At 36.4% G+C, this 27,801-nt stretch overlaps 2 protein-coding genes across 2 annotated transcripts in view; one reads left to right on the top strand and one right to left on the bottom strand.

Annotated features, from left to right (window-relative positions):
• Nucleotides 1-1,911, bottom strand: LOC129249013 (dehydrodolichyl diphosphate synthase complex subunit nus1). The gene is made up of 3 exons (XM_054888622.1): nucleotides 1,725-1,911; nucleotides 1,000-1,670; nucleotides 1-733 (listed from the first exon to the last, which is right to left on the bottom strand). Exons 2-3 carry the CDS (start codon nucleotides 1,546-1,548, stop codon nucleotides 392-394), a joined length of 891 nt encoding a protein of 296 aa, XP_054744597.1. The 5' UTR covers nucleotides 1,549-1,670; nucleotides 1,725-1,911; the 3' UTR covers nucleotides 1-391.
• A 2,902-nt stretch (nucleotides 1,912-4,813) lies between these two features.
• The window catches only part of LOC129246898 (leucine-rich repeat and calponin homology domain-containing protein), a 62,935-nt gene continuing 39,947 nt past the window's right edge, over nucleotides 4,814-27,801 (top strand). Inside the window, exon 1 of the mRNA XM_054885613.1 lies at nucleotides 4,814-5,356. Coding sequence (XP_054741588.1) covers nucleotides 5,131-5,356 — 226 coding nt within the window. The 5' untranslated portion in view covers nucleotides 4,814-5,130. The remainder of the gene's footprint in view (nucleotides 5,357-27,801) is intronic.

Below are 27,801 nucleotides of genomic sequence, written 5' to 3'. Positions count from 1 at the left end.
TTTTTAAATATTGCGAGCGCTTGTATTTTACACAAATATACAGTCACCTGCGTGCAAATCGACCTTTTATTTCAGTTTATCAAAACTTGGATAGCTTTTATGCTCATTGTCTTTTGCACCTTAACAAAAATGTGATTCAGTTGTTTGTTGTACATTTAACTTAGCAATAGAAAAAACCAAAAAAAAAATGATGTAATAAACTGTAATTTATACAAATATATTAAATATTTTTCGTATAACAGAAGCGTGCATACAATCGAGTGAGTTAAGTGTCGCAGGTAATGCTTTCCAAGCATCTTACGCACACGCATATTTTCCTATACATTATCTTATTGTGTTACCCCCATTTCATAGTTTCGCCTTTGCACAGATTGCCCATTATATTAAATACCTATTTTCCCCAACGCTGTTCACATTTCGAATATTTATACAGCACTTTGGCAAAACTTTCTGCGTTCACACAGCGACCAGTCTCGAAAGTATGGAATTCTGTAAAACGTGTCTGCCAAGGCAACATGCCGAAAGTACACGTATCTCTATTGAATATTATACTCAATTCTGGATCTACGAACTTCCATTGCATATGTTGCGCTACTTCATCACTGATGTATTGTTCTAGTTTTTTGCGGTCGCCCAGAATATTTTGCACATTAGAAGTTTTACGTTCTTGAAAAAGTTTACGGCAGATTTTTACTATCAAAGGACGGTTGTCCTGTTCAGTAACTTGGTAAATCTGAAACAAAACAGAAAACTATTAGAAAATTAAAAAAAAAAAATGATTTGAGGTACACAGCAATGAACGCATTATCAAGTCGTACGTTTAAAATTGCTTTGCACAACTGAAAAGCGCGATAAGAAACATTTTTGTCAAATTCATAAATTGTTTTTTGTTTTTGGTTGCTGATAAGCGGCACCAAACATTACGGCACGCAATTTCATTGGTGTTTCGGCTTTAAATTACCTCGAATTAGCGATAGAAAACTAATAACTCTGACTCACTTTTAACGGTGTTTGTATTTTGTTGTGATAAGCATCTCCATTACATACGTTTCCATTTTCACTGGTAGTACCATTTCGCGCACATCCATTACTGTCACTTTCGTATTTTATTGGGGCTTTCGACGGACACTCCCGCAATCCCCATTCGTATTGATTTGGTTGCAACTCTCTCCAAAATGCGTCTTGTGACATAAAAACTCTCTCCAAGACAATATGTCCCATATTTTCACGCACATCATATAAACTGACGCACTCTATGCCGATTATTTGAGCATACAACAAAATGCGTCCCACAACCGCTTCACTCACGCTTACGAGAGGATCAGGTCCAATAATCAAATTCAGATGTTGAGGCAATTTCGTTAATTCAGCTTTACAGCTTTGAAGAAATGCGCGGTCGCGGCGGGTAATAGCAGCACTGCTGTGCCATAGGTCATATGACCAAAGTATAAAGGCTTGTAATCGCAACTTTAGATAGCAGAAGGTTTCATATATACTGGCAAGTATATAAAGTACAAGCCACATCAGCTTGTACAGCCGATCAATCATGCCGCCACACTATGATTATCTCTGCCTCTACTAATAAGCAGGAGTATTTTGGAATGCTCAAGATATAAATTTCTTCTGGCTTGCTGTGAAAGTGAAGAGCTTGGGAAGAGCAGATTCATAACCTGAAACCGACATTGATAAAAAAAACATCACATTTTTTTTTGCACATTTCTCACCTTCTTATGATGTGTTAGCAAATAATTATTAAGTTTTTTGTTTCCTCAGCTGTCAGTCATTGTTTCTTGCACATTTAATACATCATATTTATTGTGGTATTGAACTATTAGAAGAAAACAAGTCTAAAATACCGCGTCTATGTTTAGTGAGAGAGTTTAATTTGTCCGACCAGTTGTTTTTGACAACCGCAACACGTCAATCTAAACAAGTGTTGCCAGAATTATTAGTTTAATGTAAATGTAAACATGAGTTAAACAGTGCTGTCGTTTCTGAAAATATTAGCTCAAGAAAATTAAAAACGTATTTATTGCAGATAGCAAAAACTTTTTTTTTAACAACCTTATATCTCTTTATTTAAGTTATTATGTTGTAAATAAACTGCCACCTTCATAGTTAACATTCGGAAGTGCATGGATGTTTCACACGAAACAACAAATGATAAAATAAATGTTTCTAATAGCGGCCGCCCCTCGGTAGACAATGGCAGATTCCTCCATTTATGGAACAACAATAGATGCTCGGCTGAAATACCCAAAATATGGTATATATATGTAAGTGTAAGTAAACTGCCAAAATTTTTGAGTTTACTTATTTTAATATTTATAAACAAATAACTTTGGTACATTTGCTACATTTTATTTGTGCAATCCCGTAGATTTGGTTTTGAAAAAAGTTTTTGTAATTAAGGTGAAAATTTTAGAAGAAAAATAATGGGGGTAAAGGAGGCCAAATGAAATATTATAGTTGAGTACTGCAATTAGTGTTCTTGTCACATCCAAAGATCTTACTGTAAGAAACTAAGTATGGCATATCTTCCCATATATGTATGTATAGGCATCCGTAGGTTCAGAAAATATGGATACTATACATCAGAGTTTTTGATATTTTTAAATTTGTGGGAAGAAAATGATTTTGAATCGAATAAAATTTAGTATCCAATCTAATAATAACGGTTTTTTAATTTTACTAATACACGCAACGGTTCTCCTCCTTTCGCCTAATAAGTAGTTTGTATGATCTACAGATAATTTGTGTGGTTTGGCGTTGAGTCATGGAAGGTAAGTGTTTTTAAGCATCAAAATTTCAAATTGTTCGTTTTGAGAAATAATGAATTAACTGAATCAGTAATCTTCAATCAGTAATTGGGAGAGGATGGAATCGTTTTCTTAGCGTAGAAAAGCGAGCCCGATATATCAAAGGTGCACCAGAGGAAGTTAATGCCTAAAAAACATAAAAACCATTGCGCCCATCGAAACATATTCAATACCGATTACATTAAGAACCCAATCGAGGCGACTAGTTAGAGAACCCAGATGGTCGATTATTGCAATAAGCATTGAGTGATTTAATTTGCGTTAATAAGATCAGTGCTCAATTGAGATACAAACAAACTCGTTACAAACTGGTACAGGTACTAATAATAATTTTTGGAAAACTTTAACATATTTTAAATATCGATGTGACTAGAATATTTACTAAATTATTATGCTTCGATTAATACGGCTAAGTATAAAAGTTCACAGGAGAGGTAATGAAATAATTCGTTTAATAAAAATAATAATTTGTGATATTACCGACCAATAATTTATTTTAATATAAAAAGTAAAATTACAAGCGACTTAAGCTCTGTAAAGATTTTTGTTGGTACGTCCAGGCTATAAATTCGTGTTTAATGATAATATTATATGGTACATCTCAATTTTTTGGGGCATTTAACTTATGTTTTCTTCTTTTTATAATTTACATTACATTAAATATAGAGAATTCTCACGAGCTACGAATAGTATGAATTGTCAAAAATTAAGTGAAACCGCGAACACTATTTCACCTCGCTTAACTCGAAGGCGGGGAAATTCTTAACAGAGCTGATTACAGTGAATTATGTACAAGTACATTGGCTCCGCTCGCTCTTTGGTTTCTGTATGAAATCAAGCCGACGAATGACGGCGACATTTTGCAAAGAATTTGATTGTGCATTTCTATGTTCCCTTGAGAAACGTAATTTTATTCACTTTATATTTTCAAACAAATACAATTATGAAATTATGCGTTTTTGCGATTGACATTTATTATTCTGGCGCAATTTTAGAAAATCCAAAGGGCGAAATAAATCACAAAAAAAAAGCACCTGTAATGTCAAATACATTACGCCCCTCACACACACTTTTCTAATAATATCTTACACTGGTAATTGCTGTTAATAATACTCACTTGCTGTTAAATTTTCCGAATTGCCTTTTACGCTGTTAACTATTGGTGAAAAATGTGTATGTGGTGAAATTGTCTTCGCGAGACGAGTACCCCTCGAAAATGAACACTTTCCTGTCATTAAGACTTCTCTATTCATTAACGTTCTCTGCAGAGCTTAACAGAAGTGGAACTGAAATTTCTGGAACTGAATTTGTGAATAAAATTACGTTTCTCAAGGGAACATAGAAATGCACAAGCAAATTCTTTGCAAAATGCCGCCGGCATTCGTCAGCTTGATTTCATACAGAAACCAAAGAGCGAGCGGAGCCAATGTACTTGTACATAATTCACTGTAATCAGCTCTGTTAAGAATTTCCCCGCCTTCGAGTTTTGCGAGGTGAAACAGTGTTCGCCGTTTCACTTCATTTTTGACAACTCACACTATTCGTAGCTCGTGAGACTTCTCTATTCATCAATGTTCTCTGCGTGGTGTGCGTCCCGGCAGTTGAAATGAAACCACAAATCGAATTTGTAGTTCTTACTTTAAGAAACTGGATGTGAACATAAATCGCCTAAAATTTACAGCACACAAATTATTCGAAAAATGTTCACCACTCGCTAGCAGCAAAAGGGGAAATTAATAAGGTTTTCTCTTTGCACTTAGTTAGTAGTAAAGTAAACAATTGAAATAGGTCTTATTATAAAGCGGATACTTCATATATTTTTATTAGTTCCGCCTTATTTCAAATAAGATATTTTAAATTTTACTGCATACCTTCTTTTACAAGATGGTTGGCAACGATTGGTCACTCCTTAAAATTGGTTGGCTACACTGATGGGCTGTTTATTATTTTGTTCGGCGTTCTCTGTTCATTCGTTGCTAGAATTTTGATTCAAATTATTTGTGTGCGCGGAAGAGTCGTCGGATTTTTCCCAACAGGAAAATCTTGGAAAAGTGTGTAGTTGTGTGAAAATTGAAAGGTGAGAGAAAAATTCTAAGAATCAGAGTGCTTCCTATGGTAGCGATATAATGTTTAGTTTTGGAAACTTTATATGAAAATATAATGAGAATAAAAATGCCAAAAGTGAATGTGAAATTGCATAAAAATTAAACAAAAAAGTCGTGTACTACAAATTTATCGGTATACAAAAGCAATAACGCCGTAGCGGTAGGAAAAATAAATACGTTTCTATCACCACGCCTACTCAACGAGGATGGCTGCAACGGCGGCCGTTTATAATCGCCTCCATAGCACCAGCGGGAGCATAGGTGGACTCAGCGCGAGCATGGGCAGCATGGCACATTCGCAGCTGGCACGTTCGCTGGAACGCATCCTTGAGGAGGCGCACCTTAGCGGCGAATTAATACTGACGAATCGAAAGCTAAAAGACTTCCCGAAAACTGGCACCAAATACAATCTCGCTGATACGGTGATGGCAGGTGAGTGTACAAGATGCTTTATCCCAATGCAAATTGTAGCAAGTAGATTCTGAAGGTGTGGTTAGGAATGTGCGTTGCAAGAATGCGTATGCTGAATACTTTAAGAAAATTGTGAAGGAATAATAAACATAATATAACGTTTTTGGTATGTAGGAACTACGGCGGCAAAGTTAATGGCATTTTGACAGCCAAACAGAGCCCCAAGTGAAATGCAAAATACTGCGGCAGCCTGCAGCAGACACTTTGGGTGCGGCCGAGTCAGCCAAGCTTGCCATTCTACATATGTAAATATATACCCGCAAAAGTGTTAGGTCTGGCTTGAGTATAAACACTTTCGAATTGTCTTATTTGTGCTAAGAATTTCTTATTTCAAATTGAGAAATGCTTAACAACTTAATATCAGAAATATATAAGCTACAATTTTACACTTAAATGAAAAAGTTCAACTTCTTTATTGCCGCTTTGAAAAATCAATAAAATGCTTGTAGCTACATGACTGTCAGCTGGCTAAACTTCCGTGCCCTTTTAGTATACCTATACTTCCTTACTGATTGCAATGTGTTTCGCATTCGTTGCTTGCGATCCACCAGCTGCCTGCCGTGTATTTTACCCTCAAGGACAATCGATTTTACAATATTGCATTTTCTCTTTCTTGCCTGAAAATGAAATTAAAAACTATACATACACAATCTACTATAGACTCCTCCCTTCGTTGCGTGAAGGACAGCCAAGAGGTGGGAAACATTGGAAGTTGAACGTGACTCCTTATTAGTCTGCAGCGTATTCATTTGTTGTTTTTATTGTAGATTGCACTTGATATTTGCTTTGAGTAGCAATGAGAAATTGTGCAGAGCACATTTGGCTGGCTAGCAGCGTTGACTGACCGAGTACAGAGAGGTGGTAATAGTGGGAAGTAGTGCACTTTGTTGGGGTCACGCAATGTGCGCCGGTTTTGGTTTCTCCTTTATTTGTTTGCTAACTTGCCGGCTGTAAAGCAAATTGTTGCAAGTGATTATGCAGCGCTGCATAATTAATTTCCCGTGCAAATTTAAAAAAGTTGCAATGGGCAGTGCTTGTGAACTTTAATTTGTTGGTAGTATTCTGGCGACTTTCGTTGAGTGTGCTGCGATTTTTTAATTAGGGAAAATGCAGCATATTTGTTTTATAAGGATGTGCTACGTATTTTCGCGAAGCAATGCTTTTATACTAAAATTCCCATATTAAGTAACGAACTCATTGCAGTAGTAAAAAAAAAAAATCATTTTAAAGAGTATTTATATAATTATTAGAATTAAAGGTGCACTACCCAGCAGTCCGTTATTCGGCTCTGAGCGAATTTGACAGATATGCCGATGTCAAAATTTAGATTTAGCTTAGTGAAACACAAAACAAATGACATAGAATCCAAAGTTCCCCTCAAATTTTTTTTTATCACCATACCTAACGAGTGAACCGGGTATCTATCATCCTTGACATACTATAATTATTGTTTTTGTTGTTATTATATTATTAAAAAAATCTGGTCAAACTCATGTACAGAGATGTATCTCTATTCCAATACTTCTATTAAAATTCCATATTCAAGAACAATTAAAAATTCTTAAAATCTTATAATTTTATAACAAAAACGTTTTTTTATTACTTTTGCTTTGCTATGTGTCCATGATAAATAATTCGTTCCGAATTGTTTATGCCACTACTACCAATGAATGCCATAACAAAATTTGCCTCACATTAACACCATTTTCGCCTGCCATAATTGTAAGCTTGTGTCGAAAAATTTGTCAGTTGCAGACATATTTGGAATGGTTATATGCGCACACTTGCTTAAGAATCCACGCTATTCAAGAGTTAAATCGAAACAAGAATAAATTATCGCACAAGAAAACTTCACAAATTTTCGTGGTCTAGACGACACAAGCTGAGCTGTTGTGTTACTTTTCTGTCTTTGTATAGAAAATCATATTTATTTATTTTTTTGGCTTCTACCTCAATTTGGTGGTTGCTTTTTGCCGCTGACAATGCGCTATGAACTACATGTTTTCATTTTGTGTTCGTATCCATTATATTCGGCACTTTTGGTAACCCCTAAAGGTTTTTAGCAAATAGGAGGACGTACGTGTTTTTGGTTTTTTTGTTTTTTGGTTTGTATTTGCCCCCCTTGGGTACTATTTTCACATCTACAATGGGGCGCTCACGTTTCTCTCTGTTAATTCGTTTCTACTCCAGCTTCTTCAAATGTTCTCCCCTTTTGCAAAGTTTGCAGGTAATGCGAGGGTTGGTGACTTTGTCCAACTTCTTGCGGTGAAAAACAGATTTGGCAGACAATTTGTATGGCTCTGTAGAAAAAAAAAAAACAATTTGAAGGTTTAACTGTTTTCTTTGATTGAAAATCACCATTTTTCTATTATTGCTTCTACATATGTATGTACCACATATCGCTTGTTATTGTTGTAGCATCAAAAACATTCCCCATGCATGCAGGGGGAGTGCTGATAGAGTGACAGTCTTCGTCTTTACATATAGTAAATCCGGATCGTTCCGGCAACGGACTGTCGGCTCCACAAAGCCGTTGCACTGACAAAATATACATTTACCTTGAACCATTCAACAATAACAATAAAACAAAATTTTGTTTCACGAACTTCCTCTTCTTGGCAGGCTTCAAGTCTGATATGAAATAGTTTCCATGGCCTTTACTTTCGTCATAAGTGGCTAAGAGCAAGAAACGTGCGCTAGTGGATTATCATTCACACCACAAAATCTATAAACATACATACACCAGTGATCAAAATAATAGAAGCGCGACAAATTAACAAGTTTTAACAACTTTTTTGTTGTATTTTTTTTTATGTTTCTATACAATAAATTTTATACAATAATCAAAAATGTTCATCAAAGTTTTCAACCTTTTAATCGAAATTTTTAGAAAACTTTAAGGTATGCAGTTTTATAGCCCATTCATATATATACATATATATAATATATATAATTGGCGCGTACACCCTTTTTGGGTGTTTGGCCGAGCTCCTCCTCCTCCTATTTGTGGTGTGCGTCTTGATGTTGTTCCACAAATGGAGGGACCTACAGTTTCAAGCCCACTCCGAACGGCAGATATTTTTATGAGGATCTTTTTCATGGCAGAAATACACTCGAGGGTTGCCATTGCCAGTCGAGGGGCGACCGTTATTTATAGCCCATCCGCTTTTATTAAATATGTATAAAAAAGTGTAAGTTTGAAGTCGCTCTAAATTCGCATTAATTTTTGGTAATTTTTTTGTTTCCTATGTTGAGAACTTTTTTCATATAAATGGAAGCCTTTTATATGGAGAAAATGCTCAACACCTTAGCAGGTTACAGGTTCTCAGATATTTATCCAATTTCGTGCGCTAATTAAAAAATTAACATGCATCGAAACCCCAAATTGAAGTTGATAAGATGAGAAAGAACTTTGATGTTTTAACAAAAGAGATAATTATGGGCAAAGTCGCTAAAGAGGGAGGACATAAATTGAAGCGTCAATATTTGAGGGTTGCTTGAACCATTAAAACCAGTTTTGATGTAATTAAGAGAGACTCAAGCTTGTCGGATTGCCTGCATAATTAAAATGATATGTCATTTTCGAAGGTATTCTCTACCATAAATTTCTGTTGCATGAAATGCTGCTTGAAAAGTGGTTAGCTGGTTCTTCAATAATATGGGTTACATTTTTATTTTATTTTTATTTCCGGTATACACGCCTTTTTATATAATATTAACAGTTGAGAGGAATACTTAGGATTGCACGTATCGAAGTAGGTACTGCATTTGTAGTGCCACTGAGTTCTCAGTGAATTGGCAGAATCAAAATTGTTGAGCTGACGTCATGTTAAAGGTTTCTGTACATTTTTTTTGTCTACAAACAAATTTATGTTTTTATTATTTTCTTTTGTTCACAAAAGTTGGCTATTTTCCAGACGAATTCACTTAAGGTGTTGTTACTAGCGCAGCTGACTTGTTGTTTTTCTTTCGTTTTGTTGGTGTGATCTGTTTTGTTTACATTCGGAATTAAGTTCTGATTGATTAAGTGATTTTGACATTCAAATCACCGAATTGCAAGAACAAAATACGTATAAATTTTGTTTTTGGATTACTGTACTTTGACACTAATATCTTTTATGAACTCGGCTTGTCTGTTTAGTTCAGTTCTGATTGATTGAATTTTTATTTCTGGAAGGTTTAAGAGCAAAGGAAACTTTTGAACAAATGTTAAACGTTGATAAGGACCTTTCGCCATCAATTAATACAGAAGAAAGATGGGTTGCTGAATTTAAACGTGGTCGTACAAGTCGTGAAGTCAATCCACGTCAAGGACGTCCAAAAATAGCAACAACACCAGAAATTGTGCAAAGAAATATCCGATATCGTATTAGAAAATGGTCGAGTGACTGAAAGAGGTTTAATAGAACCCCTAGGCATCCCACTGGGCAGTGTAAGCAATATTTTGAGTAAAGCATTGGCTTTTAATGGGTGCTGCATTCGCTAACAATGGAACAAAAACACATTCGAATGTGACTTTTTAGAGCGTTTTCGAAAGGATAAAGAGGGTTTTGTGAGCGTCGATTCATCACTATGGATGACACTTGGGTCTATCACTATGATCCCAAATCAAAACGAGAGGCTAAAGAGTGGTGTGAACTTGGTTCTTCCACTTCGAAACGGGTTCGTGTCCAGAAATCGGCCAAGAAGGTGTTGGCATCAGGTTTTTTCGGGATGCGAAAGGAATTTTGTTTGTGGATTACTTCTAAATTGGTAAAACACTAAACTCCGAATGTTATTTTAACCTTTTAGAGCAGCTAAAGAAAAAAAATCGTGAAAATAAACACAGTTTCCAAAGGAAAAAAATATTTTTCCAGCAGGACAATGCACCGTGTCACAAGAGCATTTTGACAATGGCTTCAATTCTTGAATTAAAGTTCGCTTTGTTAGGGCATCCATCGTATTCACCAGATTTGGCTCCTAGCGACTTGCATCAGACCTAAAAATATGCATGCGTGGAAAGCATTTTACATTAAATGATGAGGTCTTAACAGCTGTGGAAACGTATTTTGCAGCCCTTATCACTTCAGGGATGGAATTCATAAATTGGACTCTCATTGGAATGAGTGTAATGATGTTCAGGGAGATCATACTGAACAATTAAGGGTATTTCACACCATTAAATTGTATTTTTCTTATCGAACTGCAAAACTTGTTGAACAACCTAGTTTTTGAAATATGGGACCATTTATAAAATTTTTTAGATCTACATCACCAGTCGCTTCGTTTCTATGATCCATTGTTTTCCTAAATTTTAGATCAGAAATATTTTTGCATCCTCATTGCAGCCAAGATGCCCTATTTTCTCGATCAGAATAATGGCGTGTCTATTCCTCCTATTCCTACCAGGTTATCAGTGCAGGTTATCGCTGCTCCTAATCTACACACTGCATTATTATATTTACTTATCTATGAAAAGTAATTACCATTTATTACTTAATTGTTTTTATTTTATTTTGTGCATTCACTTCTTTCGGAAGTTCTATTCATTCGTTGCTTCTTTCCGCTTGCAATTATTTAAAAATAATTTTTATTATGTCTACACTCCATTGTGTGCAGTATATTTTAAAGTGCTCGGATGCAAGTCCAGATGCAATAAAACAAAATAAATGTAATTTCTTACAAACTTTTTTGCTGCACTTCAAACCATTTGAATGCGCGTCGACAGTTTGGCTGGAAAATGTGTGATTTGCATGCAAATCACAGGGATCGTCATACGTGTCGCACTCCTCAGGCGGGCACACAGGCAGTTGAGAACAGAAGACAGCTACCCAGTATGTTAGCCTTCTTCACGCCGTTTATCAGCTCCCACAATTCCACTTCTGCTATTCATACATATGTACATACACACACATATTCAGTTGTGTATTTGTCTACCGACATAAAAGGTTCTTCCACGATATCTATACGCGCCTGGCATAAATACTTAGTTAACTAGTAAATCGTAGTGCCCATAAGTGTATGCATACACACATCTACTAACACACACACATACGCCCTCCGCGTCCCTTCAGCACACCCAATGAACATTTTATTGTTTGCCCATAATAGTGCCAATATGTAATGTTGGGAGACATCAATAAATCCGTGCGTAGTCGCTCATTGTACGAAGTTGTTTATAGACATACGTGTGTCTGTGTGAGTGTGTCTATAAGCACATACAGATTTCTATATAATACTTAGTTGGGTATATAAAAATAAATGTGTGTATAAAGAGGTATAAAGAATAATTCGTCATCACTTTGACGTGCACTTCCTGAGCCCTCTGGCACTGTCACTATCGCCCCGCCATTGCCACTGCCACCTCTAACGTCATTATCATTGCCATCTATACACCATCTTTATGATCATCTGCTCGACGTTTGGCCTTTGCCTCGATGGCATGCAATTGTTTGTGCACGCTGCTGCACAACTCTTGACTGTTATAGAGTCCACGCGTTTGCCCTCCTCTCCGTCGTTACTGTAGTTTGATAATATTATTTGTTGTTCTTATTTGCAGTCTTTTCAACTGTCTGACTGATTTTCTACTTTAGCTTCCAGGCTATAGTGTAAAGCTACAGGTGCTGCCATATGTGACAAGGAAAGTACTTTCGGCAAGTGAAAACAAAGTGAAGAATTTCGAAAAGTAATTATAAAAGCAGTCGCACTATCGATGAGAATTATTATTCGCAACGCTTTCTCGGCGTGCTTTTTAAAAAATAAAAAAATTGCTATTGTCTGAATGTAGATTTGTGCTTCAAGCTGCAATACCGTTAAAATAATTTTTTACAAATTTCGGCTCGCTGAATTCGAAAATCTACAAATTTTACCGGCCAAATTTGACGTTTTGAGAGCTTTTAGGAACAACTCATATAAGGCTTGAGCATTGTAGTTGGCGTTATTTCAAATGACAAATAAAATTAGTTGAAATTTTTGATTATTATTTTTCGACTCAGTGTATTTAAGGCAATTTTTAAGCTGCCATCTGCCAACGTGGTAGTAGAGGAAAACCGGGTGCACAAAGAAAATAATACCATCATTTGCCACTAAATAAGAAACGATTCGTTATGAAGATTGAAAGTAACTTTCCGAATTGATCTGATTTCTAATAATTGCAGTTGGTCTATGCAGGCCAGTTGGTCTATGCAGGCCTGAAAAACTATTTGACTTGCCATTTTTGACTATACCTTAATTTACCAAACAGATATGCAATGATTATTAAAGTTTAACTTGCGCTCATATAATTAAGTCACTTTAGTTTTTTTCCAATATTTGCAATTGTTTTTCTTGATAAATTTTTTTCGTGAATTTTTTTATATAAATATAGTTCACTGGTTAATAAAAACCTTGTAGATGAAAGTTTCAAACTTTGTATAAAACTCACAAAGAATAGCAGATTTCAAAAAATGTTCTTCCTAATTTTCAACTTTTTAATCAGAATCATTTTAAAATTTCCAGGTATGAATTTTTACAGCCTATTTAATATTAGAAGGAGGTTGTTCAATAAGTTTTGCAGTTAAATAAGAAAAGCACTATTTTATGATGTGAAATACACCTAATTATTCAGTCTCAGACTCCCTGAACATCAATACACTTGTCCCAACGAGATTCCAATTTATGAATTCTATCGCTGAAGTGAAAATTTGAGAAAGTAAAGGCTGCAAAATATGCTTACACAGCTGTTAAGATCTCATCAGTTGATGAAAAATGCTTTCCACACAATTTTTCAGGTCTGGAAACAGATGCAAGTCGCAAGTGGCCAAATCTGGTGAATGCGGTGAATGCTCCAAGAGTGAATGCCTGTCAAGATGTGGTTTTTTCTTTTGAAAACTGGGTATTTTTTCACGAATTTTTTCTTCAGCTGGTTTAAAAGGTTATAATAATATTCAAAATGTATTATTTTACCAGTTTGCAATAATTCACACAAAAAAAAATCTTTCTCATCACAAAAATTGATGCTAACACCTTCTTGGCCGATTTCTGGACACAAACTCGTTTCGGAGCTGAAGAACGAGGTTAACATCACTTTTTAGCCTCTCGTTTTGTTTTAGGATAATTGTGACAGACCCAAGTCTTATTCATAGTGATGAATCCACGCACAAAATCTACTTTATCCTTTTGAAAACGCTCTAAATGTTGCTGAGAAAATCGCATTCGAATGTGCTTTTAAATTCAGCTACCCATTTTTCCTGTGTAGTAATTGATGGTGAAAAGTCCTTATACACTTTATACACTTATACAAAATAAAAATTCAATCACTGCATGATATTTGATTTTCTCCATTGTATAAAATGCTGTGAAAAAAATTGTCAAAACTCAACGCGATTTCTGAGCGACTTCTAATTTCCACTTTATTATACTAAAATCGCATACCCAAAAACCTTCTAAAGATTTTGGTAAAAAATGTGAAATATTGCTGGCATTTTTTTCATTTGTTAAATTTTTTTGAATTTGGAAAAAAAGTTTGAAGCTTTGCTTTATGAAGTGTTTTTGTACGATGTACTATATTTTTATATCTAATCACCTACCTTGTCAGAAATCAAAAACAGATTAACGAAACCAACTCAACACTGAGTCTTGTCGAGGTCCTATGCTCCCGAGAGGAGTAAACAAGAAAAAAAATATTGTTATAAAAAATTAACTCGAAAAATTTTTCATGAAAAATATTGCTAATATTGTAATAAGCTAAAGTGACTTCATTATGTGAGCACAAGTGTAGATTTCCTTTTCGAAATCGATTACAAAAAAGTTGAAAAGAACTTTCTTGAGGTATTGAGAAAATTTTTGACAGCACTTTCTTTGCTCTGTCCGGTCGCGCCCTAAGTATGATATTATATATGCATACTTCTATTAGCTCGACGGCAACAACAACACAATGAAATCAAAAATGCTCTAGCTCTACTAGCTACCTACATACCTACCTTCCATTGTTGGCGCTTTTCAACAGCGCAGCATTTAGGTTTGTTTTGTTGGCCCTGCCACCGCTACCACCATTACCGTGGTTGGCATATGGCTTGGTCGTTTGGTTGGTGGATTGGCTGGCTGTGTTTACGCGCCACAGCGCAAACATATCACAACGTACACAGCCGTAAAACATTTTTCATTTTCCCTTTTTTTGTTGAGTGCCAAACTTATTTTTCAACTAATTTCTTCATGCTCGTTTTGGGCCTCCACACACACAGCTCATGTTTATGAGTATTAAATTTTTACATCGATTTTTAGCCAACATTCAGTACAAGTTTTCCAGCCATTTACATCTAATTTCTTTCTAATGTTCGAACTTTTGTTTTTTCTTCTATTGCATTTCTTTCTATGCCGTTGCATTTCGTTTAATTATTTTTCTTGTACATATTTAAGTGCTTTGATTTGCTATATAACTGCAATTATTTAGAGTATCAGCTATTTTCTCAGTCATTAAATGCGGTCCATTCATGCTTACAATTTTTTTCCTAGCCCATTTAATATTCATATCATGTCCGATATGGATTGGGTTTGCTGCTGCCGTACGTGTCATGCTCGGTTGGATCGCATTGCTGTACGATTAAATGATCTACATAATTACAATGAGTTTATGCTTTTTTTGTTTTTTGTTTTCTGTTTTTTTAGAGTTTTAAACTTCGATGTAATGGGAAATTTCTCAAGCGAATTTTACAATTTTACTTTATGCTTTAAACTCGAAAATAGTTTCATTGCTATGATTGCGTTGTATGCTCCACCAATTCGGCCGTTAATTCTATTCACTGAAGAATTTTTCGAGATCTGGATATGGAAGAAGACGTGTAGCATAAAAAGTTGCTTTTCTAATAAAATTTCTATTTATTACAACACATCTGTACATACCTACATCTGTATATATACGTTTTTGACCACTTGCATATGAGTGTGAACAGTTACGTGTTGCTATTAAAGCTCCACTACTGAGTGTCAAATGACCCTGTTAATGGGCTTTTAATGGTTTGCTTTCATATTAATTCGTGTGTATATTTTTGAGTTGCTGTTTTTAATATGTATTGCGCTATTTAGCCATAATATCATTCTCCTGGCACATATGTACACAATTCTCAACCATCTTATGGAGAAATAATTTAAAGAGGCATGATGCTGCCTCCCTGCACATTATCAACGGGCTGCCCGATCTGGTTATTGAAAGTTCTCTGGCAGCTGGAGTCCACAAGCAGTTGAGCTCATAATATTATAAGTATTTTACTTGTGAATTAGTATTGTATCTGTTTTGGGCTTAAAGGAAGAGACTTCAGAATACAGAACTATGTGCTGGTCAAATCACGAATTATTATTGCTTTGTTTTTAATGTAAATTAGCAAATTAAAAGTCAGATTGAATTGTATGACCAATCGAGCGAATTACAAATTAAAAGCAGAGTTATCTTGGTAGGTAGGTGCGTGGTAGGTGCAATGGTTGAAGTACCACTCTGCCACTCTCCAAGTAGCACTAAAACGCCGTTTTGATACCATTATGAGAACTCCAACAGGCAGATATCTATAGCCACCCAGAGCTATTGATGTAATGGAGTAGATTAACGGGATTTAGGTTGACTCACTGCCCCATGCTTCCGAAGAAAAGAGAACCCAATGACCTTAATCGTCCAGCTGTCAATCCCGGACATTTACAGAGAAATTGCTCAAAAGTCTCCTTGCCTGATAGGTCCCCACAGCTTCTGCAATGGGGATTAAATGGTAAACCTAGCTTTTTTGCGTGTGTCCGCTCGTTCAATGACCGGTAAACACTACTACGAGTTCGGAAATTGAATGGCGTGGTGTCCCCAGGAGTCCGCCGTCTATTGTACTGTGGCCAAAGGGCTTTAGAAATAGCACAAGAAGAAATGGAGTTCCATCTTTTATGCACTTTCCTGAGAAATAAGTTGGGTCATTTGCATTTAGTAACAATCAGAGGGAAAACCGGTGACCGGAAGTCACTGTGACCAATTCAGTCCCCTTCCTGACAAGCTCATCAGCAATTTCATTTCCCTTTATGTTCCTATGTGCTGGAGCCCAGATCAGAGGCATATTAAATGCACACTCAAGAGAATTTATATCCTCCTTACAGGAGTTGACTAATTTGGACCCACACCATGGCTTTGTCAAAGCCTTAATCGCGGCTTGGCTATCGGAAAAAATTTTAAAATCTTCTCGCTCCCATGTTCCCTAAGCATTTTGCATACCTGCACTTCGTCCAACGCTGTTTTAGCTTGTGGATCCCTTCTGATTAATAGGATTTGCCAAAGTTTGAAAAATAGCCATTTGTTTTTGCAATCAATCTGCCTTTGAATAAAATCGTGGGGCTCAAATAGTAGTCTAAGGGATCCCAGGAATCCCAGGGGGCCAAGTCTGGAGAATAGGAGAATAATTTTGTGACCACAACTGCTGAAGCGTGAGCTGGTGCTTTGTTGTGCTGGAAAGGAAAATCACTCATCTTCATCGATTCAAACGAATACCAATTAGAAAGAAATAGACCGATTTGGTTTGTGGTTTTCCTAGGTGTGTGTTCTTCTAAGAGATGCTACTAACTAAACATAACCTCGATGCGCGGCAGTAGTGCCATCTCTCTGACTTTGCATGGACTTTTTAAACAAGCTTCGTAAAAGACAATTAATTTTTACTTTGTTTTTATAATAGTTTTAAAAAATTAAAAATAATTTAATGGCCTCCACTGTGCGGCATATTATCACTGATTGGTTTATATCTGCCTAATTATTGAATGGATCGATTTTTTTTAATCACTCAAAAGTAATGCTTTCGTTTTTTCATCTTTCTCCTTGCGATAACACCAAAAAAAAAAAATTATATTAATAATTAAATGCAGTTAGTCTTTCTAACTGAGGTGGGCCAATGAAATGTGTAGTTTCTTGAAACAATTTTATCGTTGAATTTCCGGTTTACCTCTACCAAAGCTGGCCTGGTAATGCGTGAATGTGCCTTATCTTAATGAAACCGCGCAGAACTAAAAAATGTTTTATTTTAATGAATTTCGCAGTACTCAGTTACTTTTACAATGCGCCCGTTTCATGCAATAAAAGTCTTTGTTAGCTTGCCACCCTAGCTGCGTGACGACTGTCAGCGTCTTGTGGCAAATTTCTAGGCGAATTGTCAAGTTGGGGTTAGTTGTCTTGCCATTTGAGCCTTATAAGGAAACAATTTAAATATTTTTGGAGAATTACATATCTTCGACGATCTGCCTATACCCATTTGAGCAAATAAATTCTTTGTCGTAACTCCGGTAGTGATTTGTATGGAATCACCTACAGCAATAACTGTTTCCTGCGGCCGTACGTGAGTTTTTGGTGCTAAGGCCTTTGAGCAAGTCTCACACGCTCGGTAAATGAGTTAGCTAGTCTCATTAAGGTTCATCCGCACGTAGGAGTGCTGCCAAAAGCGCTCTTAAACTCGGTTTGGATGGAAATTACCCATTCACTAGAGTGCGTGATAGCGGCGCACGTGTCTCGTCATCCCAATTATTCTAAATAGTAATACGCAAATTAAAAAAAAAATGAAATTAATTGCTTACTTAGTAAAAAGTTTGTAAATTTTTTTGGAAGCTTGCTTTATCAGCCACACTGCACTGCGGTTCAATAATTCAAAATGCGATTAAATTTTACATGAATCGTATTGCCTATTTATGTACATACATGCTCGTATTGGTGGAATTTTTAATCAAAGAAAATTATCTGACTTTAACAGTTTTTGCTTGGAAGTCAATGAATCTTTATCTTTTACAGATGTTTTTTATATTCTAATAATTTTTTTTAAATATTTTTTTAGATTCTTAAGCATCAGCTGTGAATTATCAATATATAAGCGTCTTCGACTTCCTTGTGTGTATTCGCTTAATTAGTAGTAGTAAGACCGCGCTCATACAGGGAAATATTTGTTGCTTGTGATGCTCGTGCTCTCTCAACACGGGTCTGTGTGTTCTCGTTCTTCTCAATGTTATTATTGACTGTTGACGAAAAACTAAGAATTGCAAGGTGTGTGAATACGACTAGCAACAACAAAAGTGAATTCGCAAAGGTGTACCAACAATTACCATTTACTCTGGATAAGCGCGGTTCACTGAAACTTAATCAAAAGAGAGATTTAATGGGCAGTATCGAATATAGTGAGCTATACCAGGTGGCTATTACTTTAGAAATCAGCAATTTAGAGCTAAGTTCATTTAATTTGTTTTTGCTAAAATTCACACAGATTGACCAACCACAAAGTAATAATAAACAATTGCTCACAAGGGAAAATATTTTTAAAATGTGCTGGCTGTTATCAGTTGTGAGGGCACATATACTCATACATACATTTGCTAAACCCAAAGTACTGCGGTTGACTCTTATCGCTGTACTCGTCATCACATGAACGATTTTGTGTGCTGAAATTGAATTTATGAAAAATCGTGGTGTGAGTTTTCTTCGAATTGATTACGCCTTTTAGAATTCTCTACATGCGCTGCTACGCCCCAATAACTACTCCATATTTGAATTCTCTATCAACACAAAAATGTTCACTCTAAACAATTGGAAATCCCAAACAAAAATTAAACTTATTGTGCGTAGAGCACGATTCTGAGGTGCAAAAGTGTCTACTATGTCAAGGTTTTGAGAAATTCGGAGATATAAACCGATTGGGTGTTTAGGAAAAGTTTTAGTATGCGGTTTTATAGCTCATCGAATGTACGACATTATCTTTTATATGTAGGAAATGTGTAACACTTTCAGTGGAAAAAATGATCAAAAATCATGGAGAATATTGTGTCACTTCAAATTTACATTTTTACACTAAAATTTAATTCAATTTAAAACTCTTAAAATTTTTGTTTTAAATTATGATTTAAGTTTTTATGAAAACTTGCTGAATTTTTATAAATTTTGTCAAAGTTTGAAACCGCGATGATATTGTTTGTAGAAAATATATGAAAATTAAAAAAAAAAACGAAATAACGATAGTCAAAACTGGTAAAAATCGCGTTTCTAATTAGTTGTCCTTGGGTGTAGTCTGTTCGCGTTGCAACTAGTCTGAAGTTTCCCATAGAGTTCCACTGGAACAAAGATTAATAAAAGCTCCAGAGGTGATGCAGAGCCCAAATGACAAGCGTGGAAGTAGTCCGTTGGAATCTTTCTTCTTTTTCGATAAGATTTTTTCCAGCGCTGGAACCCATACGGTGAGCACCTAGAAAAGGATGGTTCGGAGTGTATAATACTTCGAATATGTACAGTTAATTACATTAGATTTAGATTTATTGTAGGTTTGCACTTCGGCCTCGTGTACGGTGCCGAAACGGTACTTTTTGCGCTCGAATATTTGAATTGTTCGCATAGATTTTTTGCATTTTAGTAGAAGCACTAATATTTTAGTGAGAAATATACTTAAGAACGATTCGGTGTTCGAAAAATTGGAACACAGCTCTACGAAAAGCAATCATAGAGTTGCAAAAGACCGGATTCCCCTACAGTACTATTTCAACACAATCAAACTTTTCAAAAACTATGGGTTTTAATGCTTTGAAATATTTTTTTGAGTATAAAACAGCAGAAATTGTTCCCATAAAGCGCGAAAGACTACTACCCGCATTGATAGGATGATCGTTAGACAGTTAAAACAGAAGAATGCTGGTGACATCAATCGAGAAATTTGTGTTCACCTGGAAAAGACAATAACGAAAAGATAAGCTGCGCTTCGATTGGCAGAAGCAGGGCTTAACAGTCGATATGCTGATGACATCCATCGAGAAATTTGTGTTCACCTGGAAAAGGCAATAACGGAAAGAATAGCTGCGCTTCGATTGGCAGAAGCAGGGCTTAACGGCCGAACAGCACTAAAGAAGACATCGGTACCTGCATCGCAACAACAATGCTCGCAAGCACATATCTCTGAACTCAAAATCTGTGACGTTATGTTTCATTCAGCGATGAAACGAAAATAAATAGAGTTGATCCAGATGATTGGAAGGACGTGCGGCGGTCAAAACGTGCAGCACTCGACTCCAAGTTAGTCTATCTTTTCATAAAGCACTGGGAAGCTCAGTAATGGTATGGGGCTGGTTTTCGTGGAACGGTGTAATGCTGCCTTATGTAGAATAAAATTTTCAGTGATTTGAAAATTTCAGCACGACAATATTCCGAAGCGCACTTTTCGTGTTGGAGAAAAGTTTTTCGAATACAATTTGATCACTGTTCTGGATTGGACATCTTCGAGTGCCGACTTAAACCCAATAGAACATTTTTGGAACGATCGGATCAGTTATTGGGAAAGGCTTTTTGGGATTTTTACTTGGCGGGTCCGAAACCCAGCGCACAACCAGCTATCCTGGATTGCTTCGTCTTCTCACACCAGTTCGCTTTCGAATGGGTGTTCGGAAACCACCCAGAGGATACTTGGGCGAAGTCCGAAGCTGCTTGGACTATATGCAGAAGAATAGTTCTGGCAGTCAGGGACTTTTCCCACTTGCGTTGACTTCTACATATGGAACCGTCCAGCCTTGAAATTCAACGGAGAATCTTCTTGCCAACAAGTGCTAATTTGGTCTAAGTAAGCAATTGAATAGTAAAGTATCAACGAACAAAACTAATTGTCTACAAAGTGCTCATCATGCCCGTCTTATTCTATGGTCCAGAAAGATTCTGCGGAAGATTTTGGGACCTTTACACGTTGGTCACGGCGAGTATGGTAAGCGGTGGAACAATGAGCTGCATGAGGTTTACGACGACATAGACATAGCGCAGCTAATAAAGATTCAGTGGCTTCGTTGGCTGGTTCATGTCGTCCGAATGGATATAAACGCACCAACTCTAAAAGTATTCGATGCTGGTGCCGCTGATACTAGCAGAGGAAGAGGGAGGCCTCCTCTACGTTGGAGAGATCAGGTGGGAAGGACTTGGGCTCACTTGGTGTGCCCAATTGGCGCCACCCAATTGGTGGATTACTATGGTCTTTATTATAGACTGAACTATGTTTTTATGGTTTTATAGTCCTATGGATATACACGGCACTTATCAGACCAATCATCACATACGCTTCTGTGGTCTGGTGGCGACGGAGCATGGTTAAGTCCACAATCCGGGAACTATACAGGCTGCAAAGAAGTGTATGTTTATGCATCACGGGTGCCATGAGTACAACCTCTGGTGATGCCCTAAATGCTATGCTTGATTTGCTCCCCCTGGATCTTAAGATACAACAGGAAACAATAAAAGCAATGTGTAGACTCCATGAATATGGTTTCTGGCATGAAGATGGAACTTCGGGACACAGTGAAATCTTTAAGTTGCTGTCGGAGCGGTATCCACTGTTTTTGGCACCTAAAGATGACCTGATACCCACAGTGGAGCAATCCAGAATGCATGCAGGGAGGTTTGACGGATATTTTCTTGGTCCAAGACTGAAATAGGGTCTGGAGCCGGATGGTACTTAAACGATAGTAATAAGTATCACTATGCTATGGGGGGAATGGCAACTGTTTTCCAAACAGAAGTTTTTGCCATCCTAAAAGTAGCCGAATGGATAATCGAGAGGAGATGGGGCGGGAAACAGATTGGAGTCTTCAGTGACAGTCAGGCTGCATTGAAGGCCCTGGAGAACGCGAAGCAAACTTCAAAGATTGTTCAAGAATGTAAGAAGAAGCTCAATTCTGTCGCAAGACAAAACAGGCTTGTACTTATATGGGTTCCGGGACACTCCGGTGTTCAAGGAAACGAAATTGCCGACGAATTGGCCAACCATGGATCAGCGCTGCCCCCACAGGGGCCAGAGCCAATAATCGGAATCAGTTCCGCAGGAATCAAGAACTGGACCAACGATTATGTAGGCAATCTACATAAAGAGCGATGGTCCGGTCTAGAACGCTGCAGAACTGCAAAGTGTTTTGTGACAATTCCGAACAGAAAACTGTCAAACTTTCTTCTAAAACTTAGAAGGAAAGATATTCTGTTGATGGTCGGCATCATTACAGGACACAACCCATGGGGTCAGCATATGACCACCATTGGAATCATCGAGGACCCGGTATGCCTGCCATGCTTGGAGGAGGCGGATAGCACTGAGCACTTTCTCTGTGAGTGTCCTGCCTTTGCTAGAGCGCGACTACGAGTATTGGGTTCCGATGTCATGGGAATGAGTAATATTCGTTCTCTAAAACTGGAATATTTACAGATTTGCCAAAGAATCTGGAAAATTCTCACAGGACTAACCATCTCTATCTCTGTCTTCATTCTTTCCTATCTCTTTCTCTGATACTTCTCTCCCTCCCTCCTTGACTATCTACCCCCTTTCCTTTTTAGCCTGAGTGTTTTAGGAGCCACCAAATCTCCTGGTGCTCCTTGGCTCGACCTCTTCAAATTCAAATTCAATGTTTTTATACAAAAAAATTTTTATATTATTGTAAAAAATGAGGAAATAAATGGTCAAAACTTGTTCAATAGTTGAGGTGCTACATATTTTCGCGGCTTATTCACAATTTATTTAGGGTACAATCCCTATTGAAAACAAATATATTCATGTTTTTTTTTATATTGGATAGCAAATGTGTAAAATTTCATTAAAATCTAAAATTCTGAAAACAAAAACCAACAACCAGGCCTTCCTCTATATATGTATAAGAAGAATAGCAGATACGAAACTCCACATTACTCATGCATATGTAGACATGATACATACTATACACACATCGCATGTTAATACCGTAGCGATCGCGCCCGCCGTTGGACTTAAACTTGACCATTGAAAATCTGGCTCATGTCACGAGATTAGTGGAACAACTTTTACACACGTTCCAGTAACACAAAATCACAAAAACAATACAACACATATGAACGTACAAATGTATGTATTTATGAAAAGAAGGAAAGAAAATCCATTAAAATAATACCATCAACAACATATGGTTACACTCGTACATTCAAACTCGATCATCAGTTTCACAGCTTATTATAAATGTCCGTTGAAAAATTAGTTAAAAAAAAATGCAAAGCACAGCAGACGTGCGACAACAATATGAATATACATATCTACATATAAAAAAAATAAAATATATCCACATACGTTAAGTGGTAAATGGAAATTGGAGTAGTCATACACTTGATTATGCCTCTCTACACACATATGTTTATATGTATGTATGTCTATCTATCTATGTTTGAATGCCTCCTACTGACGGCCGGTAGCTGACGCTAAACAAAAGCAAGCAAGAATCTCATCGGATAACGAATCGCTATACTGACTAACATACGACAGTAATGAGGTGAGAGCGTGTCGGCGGCGTGCCTGCTCGTCCGCTCGCCTGCCTGAAGCAGCTGGTGTCATTTTACAAAATAAATTAATTTCATATTAAAAGTTGTGTAAACAAAACGACAGCTAAAATGAATGTGGCTGATTGCCTCTTTAGAGTAAGTAGATCAGATGATTTCGGTTGAAAAATAATCAAACAAAAAATAAATAAAATAATATTTTGCTGAAGTAAATACAGAACATCTGGCTAGGAGAAGAGTGTAGAAAAGAACGAAGGAATTTAATGGGTACAAAAATTAGAGTCAGGAAATAAATCGAAATGACTACTATTTCCTTAGGCCTCTTTGTTTCGCGAAGCAATAGGAAGTGGTGAATAGATGAAGCAACTGAAAAAGAGCTGCCAAAAATTACATTTGTTTGTGAAAATAGTGAGTTATAATACGTTCACATATGTATAAGTAGATGATCTACTTTTTCGTGCTTAACTCCCAATCCGTAATTAAAAAAATCCAAATCTCTCAACATCTGAGTTTATAAAATAACCCTAGATAATAACCATACTTTTTCACATGCAACCCTATGTTTTCTGTGTAATAGATCATTATTTTTACGCGTGTAAAGAAAAATATCAAAGTAAGAAAACAGGTTCGTAGACATATGTAATTCTAATAAAATTTTTGTTAGGTATCAGGTCAGTCCATAAGTTCGTGCGTTTTTTAAGGTGGTTTTAAAATTAATAAAAAAGATGTTTAAAGTATTTATTAATCATTAATATATTTTCCTTCATTATTTACAATGTCTTCCCAACGTTTAGGCAAATTTTTAATTCCCTGCTCAAAAAATTGTTTGTCCTTGGAGCCAAAATACGCTTCGATATCCCTTTTTATAGCTTCTTTTGAGGAGTAGTTCTTGTTATTCATATGGAATTGAAGTCCACGGAAAAGGTGATAATCATAAGGTGCAATATCCCGGGAGTATGGTGGATGCGGCATTAGCTTCCATCCGAGCTCGTTCAGCTTGCCTAATGCTTGCCATGCGGTATGAGGTCTTGCGTTGTCGTGGTGAAACAAAACAGTGCATCTATTCACTAAAGATGGTCGATTTTTGTTAAGTGCCTCATTCAGGTTTGATAGCTGATTTGAATAATAATCTGCAGTTATCGTCTGGTTTGGTTCCAGAAGTTCATAATAAACAATACCGGCCATATCCCACCAAATAGACAGGAGAATCTTTTTGGGGTGAAGTCCATCTCTAGGTGTCGGTTCTGGTGTTTCATCTTTATCGAACCATTGGCGTTTACGAACAGGATTATTGTAAAGGACCCATTTTTCATCACCAGTAACGATACGGTGCAAAAAACTTTTATTTTCAAGCCGTTGCAGCAGCAGAGAACACACATTCACTCTCTGCTGAAGGTTGGCGACGGCGAGTCTATGCGGAACCCATTTTCCCAGCTTTGAAACCTTTCCCAACTGAACCAGGTGTCTGTGAGAACTGTTCCATGCCATGAATTTAGCCTCTGAGCTATCATATCGACTGTCAAATTTGGCTCAGCTTCCACGAGTTCGAGCAAGGCGTCGGAGTTAAAGACTTCAGGACAACCAGCGCGCGGGCCATCCTCCACGTCACAGTTACCACTTCGTAATTTTGAAAACCACTTTTGCGCAGTCCTTACACTCACGGTATCCTCTCCGTGAACAGTGTTTATTTTTGCAGCAGCAGTTGCATTTTTACCACTATAAAAAAATACAAAATATGCCTCTTAAACGCGTTCGAAGATTCCATTTTATTTTTTAACAACACGTGCTTCTATCCGCGATGTTGTTGTTGTTGTTTTAACAGTAATAGTTGTTTTTAATCTATCCGCGATTAAAATCACTTGTTGAATGCACAATATATCAAAGGAAATATAAATAGTTCCGTTATATTCCGCGAATATTTTTTTGTATGCGAAAATCGTACACAAGTGAAATTATGGGTATAATACGCACGAACTTATGGACTGACCTGATATTTCCGATTTCAAGGATACGTTTGAGATCAATTAGAGAATCACATTAGAGTTCAAGTTGATAACTAACTTTTTCTCAACTATTTTCATACAAAGAAAAATGCCTTTTTTGTTCAGACTACTATGTTTCTCAACTTGAAGTACTGTTGGAGGTTTTAGAAATTCCTTACTTATCAACTTAAGCTCAAGTTGAACTCAAGCCTAAATGTTTTTTAGGTTGATAATTTTATATCTACGTGCAATCTTATTACTCTATGAAATATGAATATAAACTCATTTTTCTTCTAACAAATTTAAGCACCTTTTAGGCCTTTAGCAGTTCTTCGTAATATTTTTCTTTGTTTATTGATTTTTCATTGTTTATACCTTCCTAAGATGCAGCTTAATTTATTTTTGAACGAAGCATCATTCCTTCCATGTGCTTCTCTAGCACTTACTTTCTACTTTATACAGATCAGTTTATGCGTACAACCATTTTTTTATAAAATATGTACGTATGTATGGGGGCATAGTATATCGAAACGCAGGCGAGAATGTTGACGCCAAATTGCGCCATGCTCCAAAAATGAAAATAAAAATAAAAAAAAAAGCTCGTGCGCCACGAAAATCATTAAAATCAATTGATTCAAATTACTTGAATTCCATAAAATTACGAAATTTGTGGCAGGCATACAAACATACATAGACATTTAATGTTTACGAAAATGTTATGAAAATTTAAAGTTGCGTTTAAGAGCTTTTACTTTTTAGGCTATTTACATAAGTCATAAAAAAAAAACATTTTGGATATTTTCAAAATGCATGTTTTGACTCTTGCGTAAAATATGGTTAGCAATAAGGTTCAAGAGATATGAAGAGGATTTAAGTTTATGAGAGACTACTTCACCAAAAAGTTTCCGAAAGTTCTGACTGATTCTCTGCTCGAAGAACAAGCCGATATACACAATTTATATAGTCGTAAAAACTAAAAACTAAGTAAGTAAGCTTTTATAAAATTGGGTATCGATGTTCATACATTAAAACTCCTCTCTTGTTCAGTATACTTTTATTATCTTGAAACAACAGATTTGAGACTTCAAATGTGAAACACATTTGGGTCATCAGTTCGCAAATTCATCATGAGCGGTGCCCTTCCGTTTGATGTTATTAAAAACTTTCCGTGACATGGGTAGTGAAGTCGTCAGTGTAGTCAAGTCATGGTATAAAATGACCATCTACTACGAGATGAGTTGAGTAGATGGGATGTCACTATTGCTTATGGAAGCGTTATATGAAAAGACCTTTTGAATAACGACCTCGAGACAGTAAATTGGCAGCAAACACTAGGCATCAGCTCTTCCATTCATGTGAGTTCACTGGTGAACTGGCAAACCAAACTAACGCAATCGATTTACATATAAACACAACTCATATCCCGCCCTAAGCATAAACTGAGAATGAGCGTGTGCATTCTCATAGGTCACTGCAGATTTTGTAGTCATTTGCATAGGATTGGGATATGGCCTACCGACTCCTGTCATTTCTGCGATCAGTTGCCGTAGAGTCCAGAACGCCTTCTTCTCGAATGTGACGCTATAACATTGACATGACGCTATAACATTCGAGAAGAAGGCGTTCTGGACTAAGCGTGAAGAAGGTTGAGACATCTCGACCATTTCACACATTTTATTCAGAATTTTTAGAAAACTTTTTTTTTAGTTTTATACTCCATTGAATTTTGGTACAATAAAGTGCAATTTTAAGTATCTCAAAAGTCTCGTTGATTTTGAATAATTTATTTCCTTGGCGGTGCTGCGCAATTTCACTGCATAACGAATGCACGGCATGCATTAAACATTGTATTATAGAAAGCTTTTTCGATATCTAAGGCGCTAAACATAGTCTCTAAAAATCATTGAAGTTTTTTATTCTGATACACTCAGAGTGTAAAAGGTTTAGTCCACAGTAAGGGCGGAGAAAACAAGCAAAGTTTTTATGAATTTTTACTCAGCGGCGCAATGAAATAATTAAAATTCTGAAAATGGTCTTTATTTATACGGATTCATGTCGTAAATTCTATAAATTATTATTTTTCTAAGTAATAAAGCGTATCTTAAAAGACGCGCCTAGATGTTGCTTTAAAACGAAATATGTAAATACTCAGATTCTTTCAG

The sequence above is a fragment of the Anastrepha obliqua genome, chromosome 5, assembly GCF_027943255.1.
Source record: "Anastrepha obliqua isolate idAnaObli1 chromosome 5, idAnaObli1_1.0, whole genome shotgun sequence".
NCBI classification, from domain to species: domain Eukaryota; kingdom Metazoa; phylum Arthropoda; class Insecta; order Diptera; family Tephritidae; genus Anastrepha; species Anastrepha obliqua.
The sequence above is the reverse complement of the archived record's forward strand: the minus strand, read 5'-3'. Positions and strand labels throughout refer to the sequence as shown.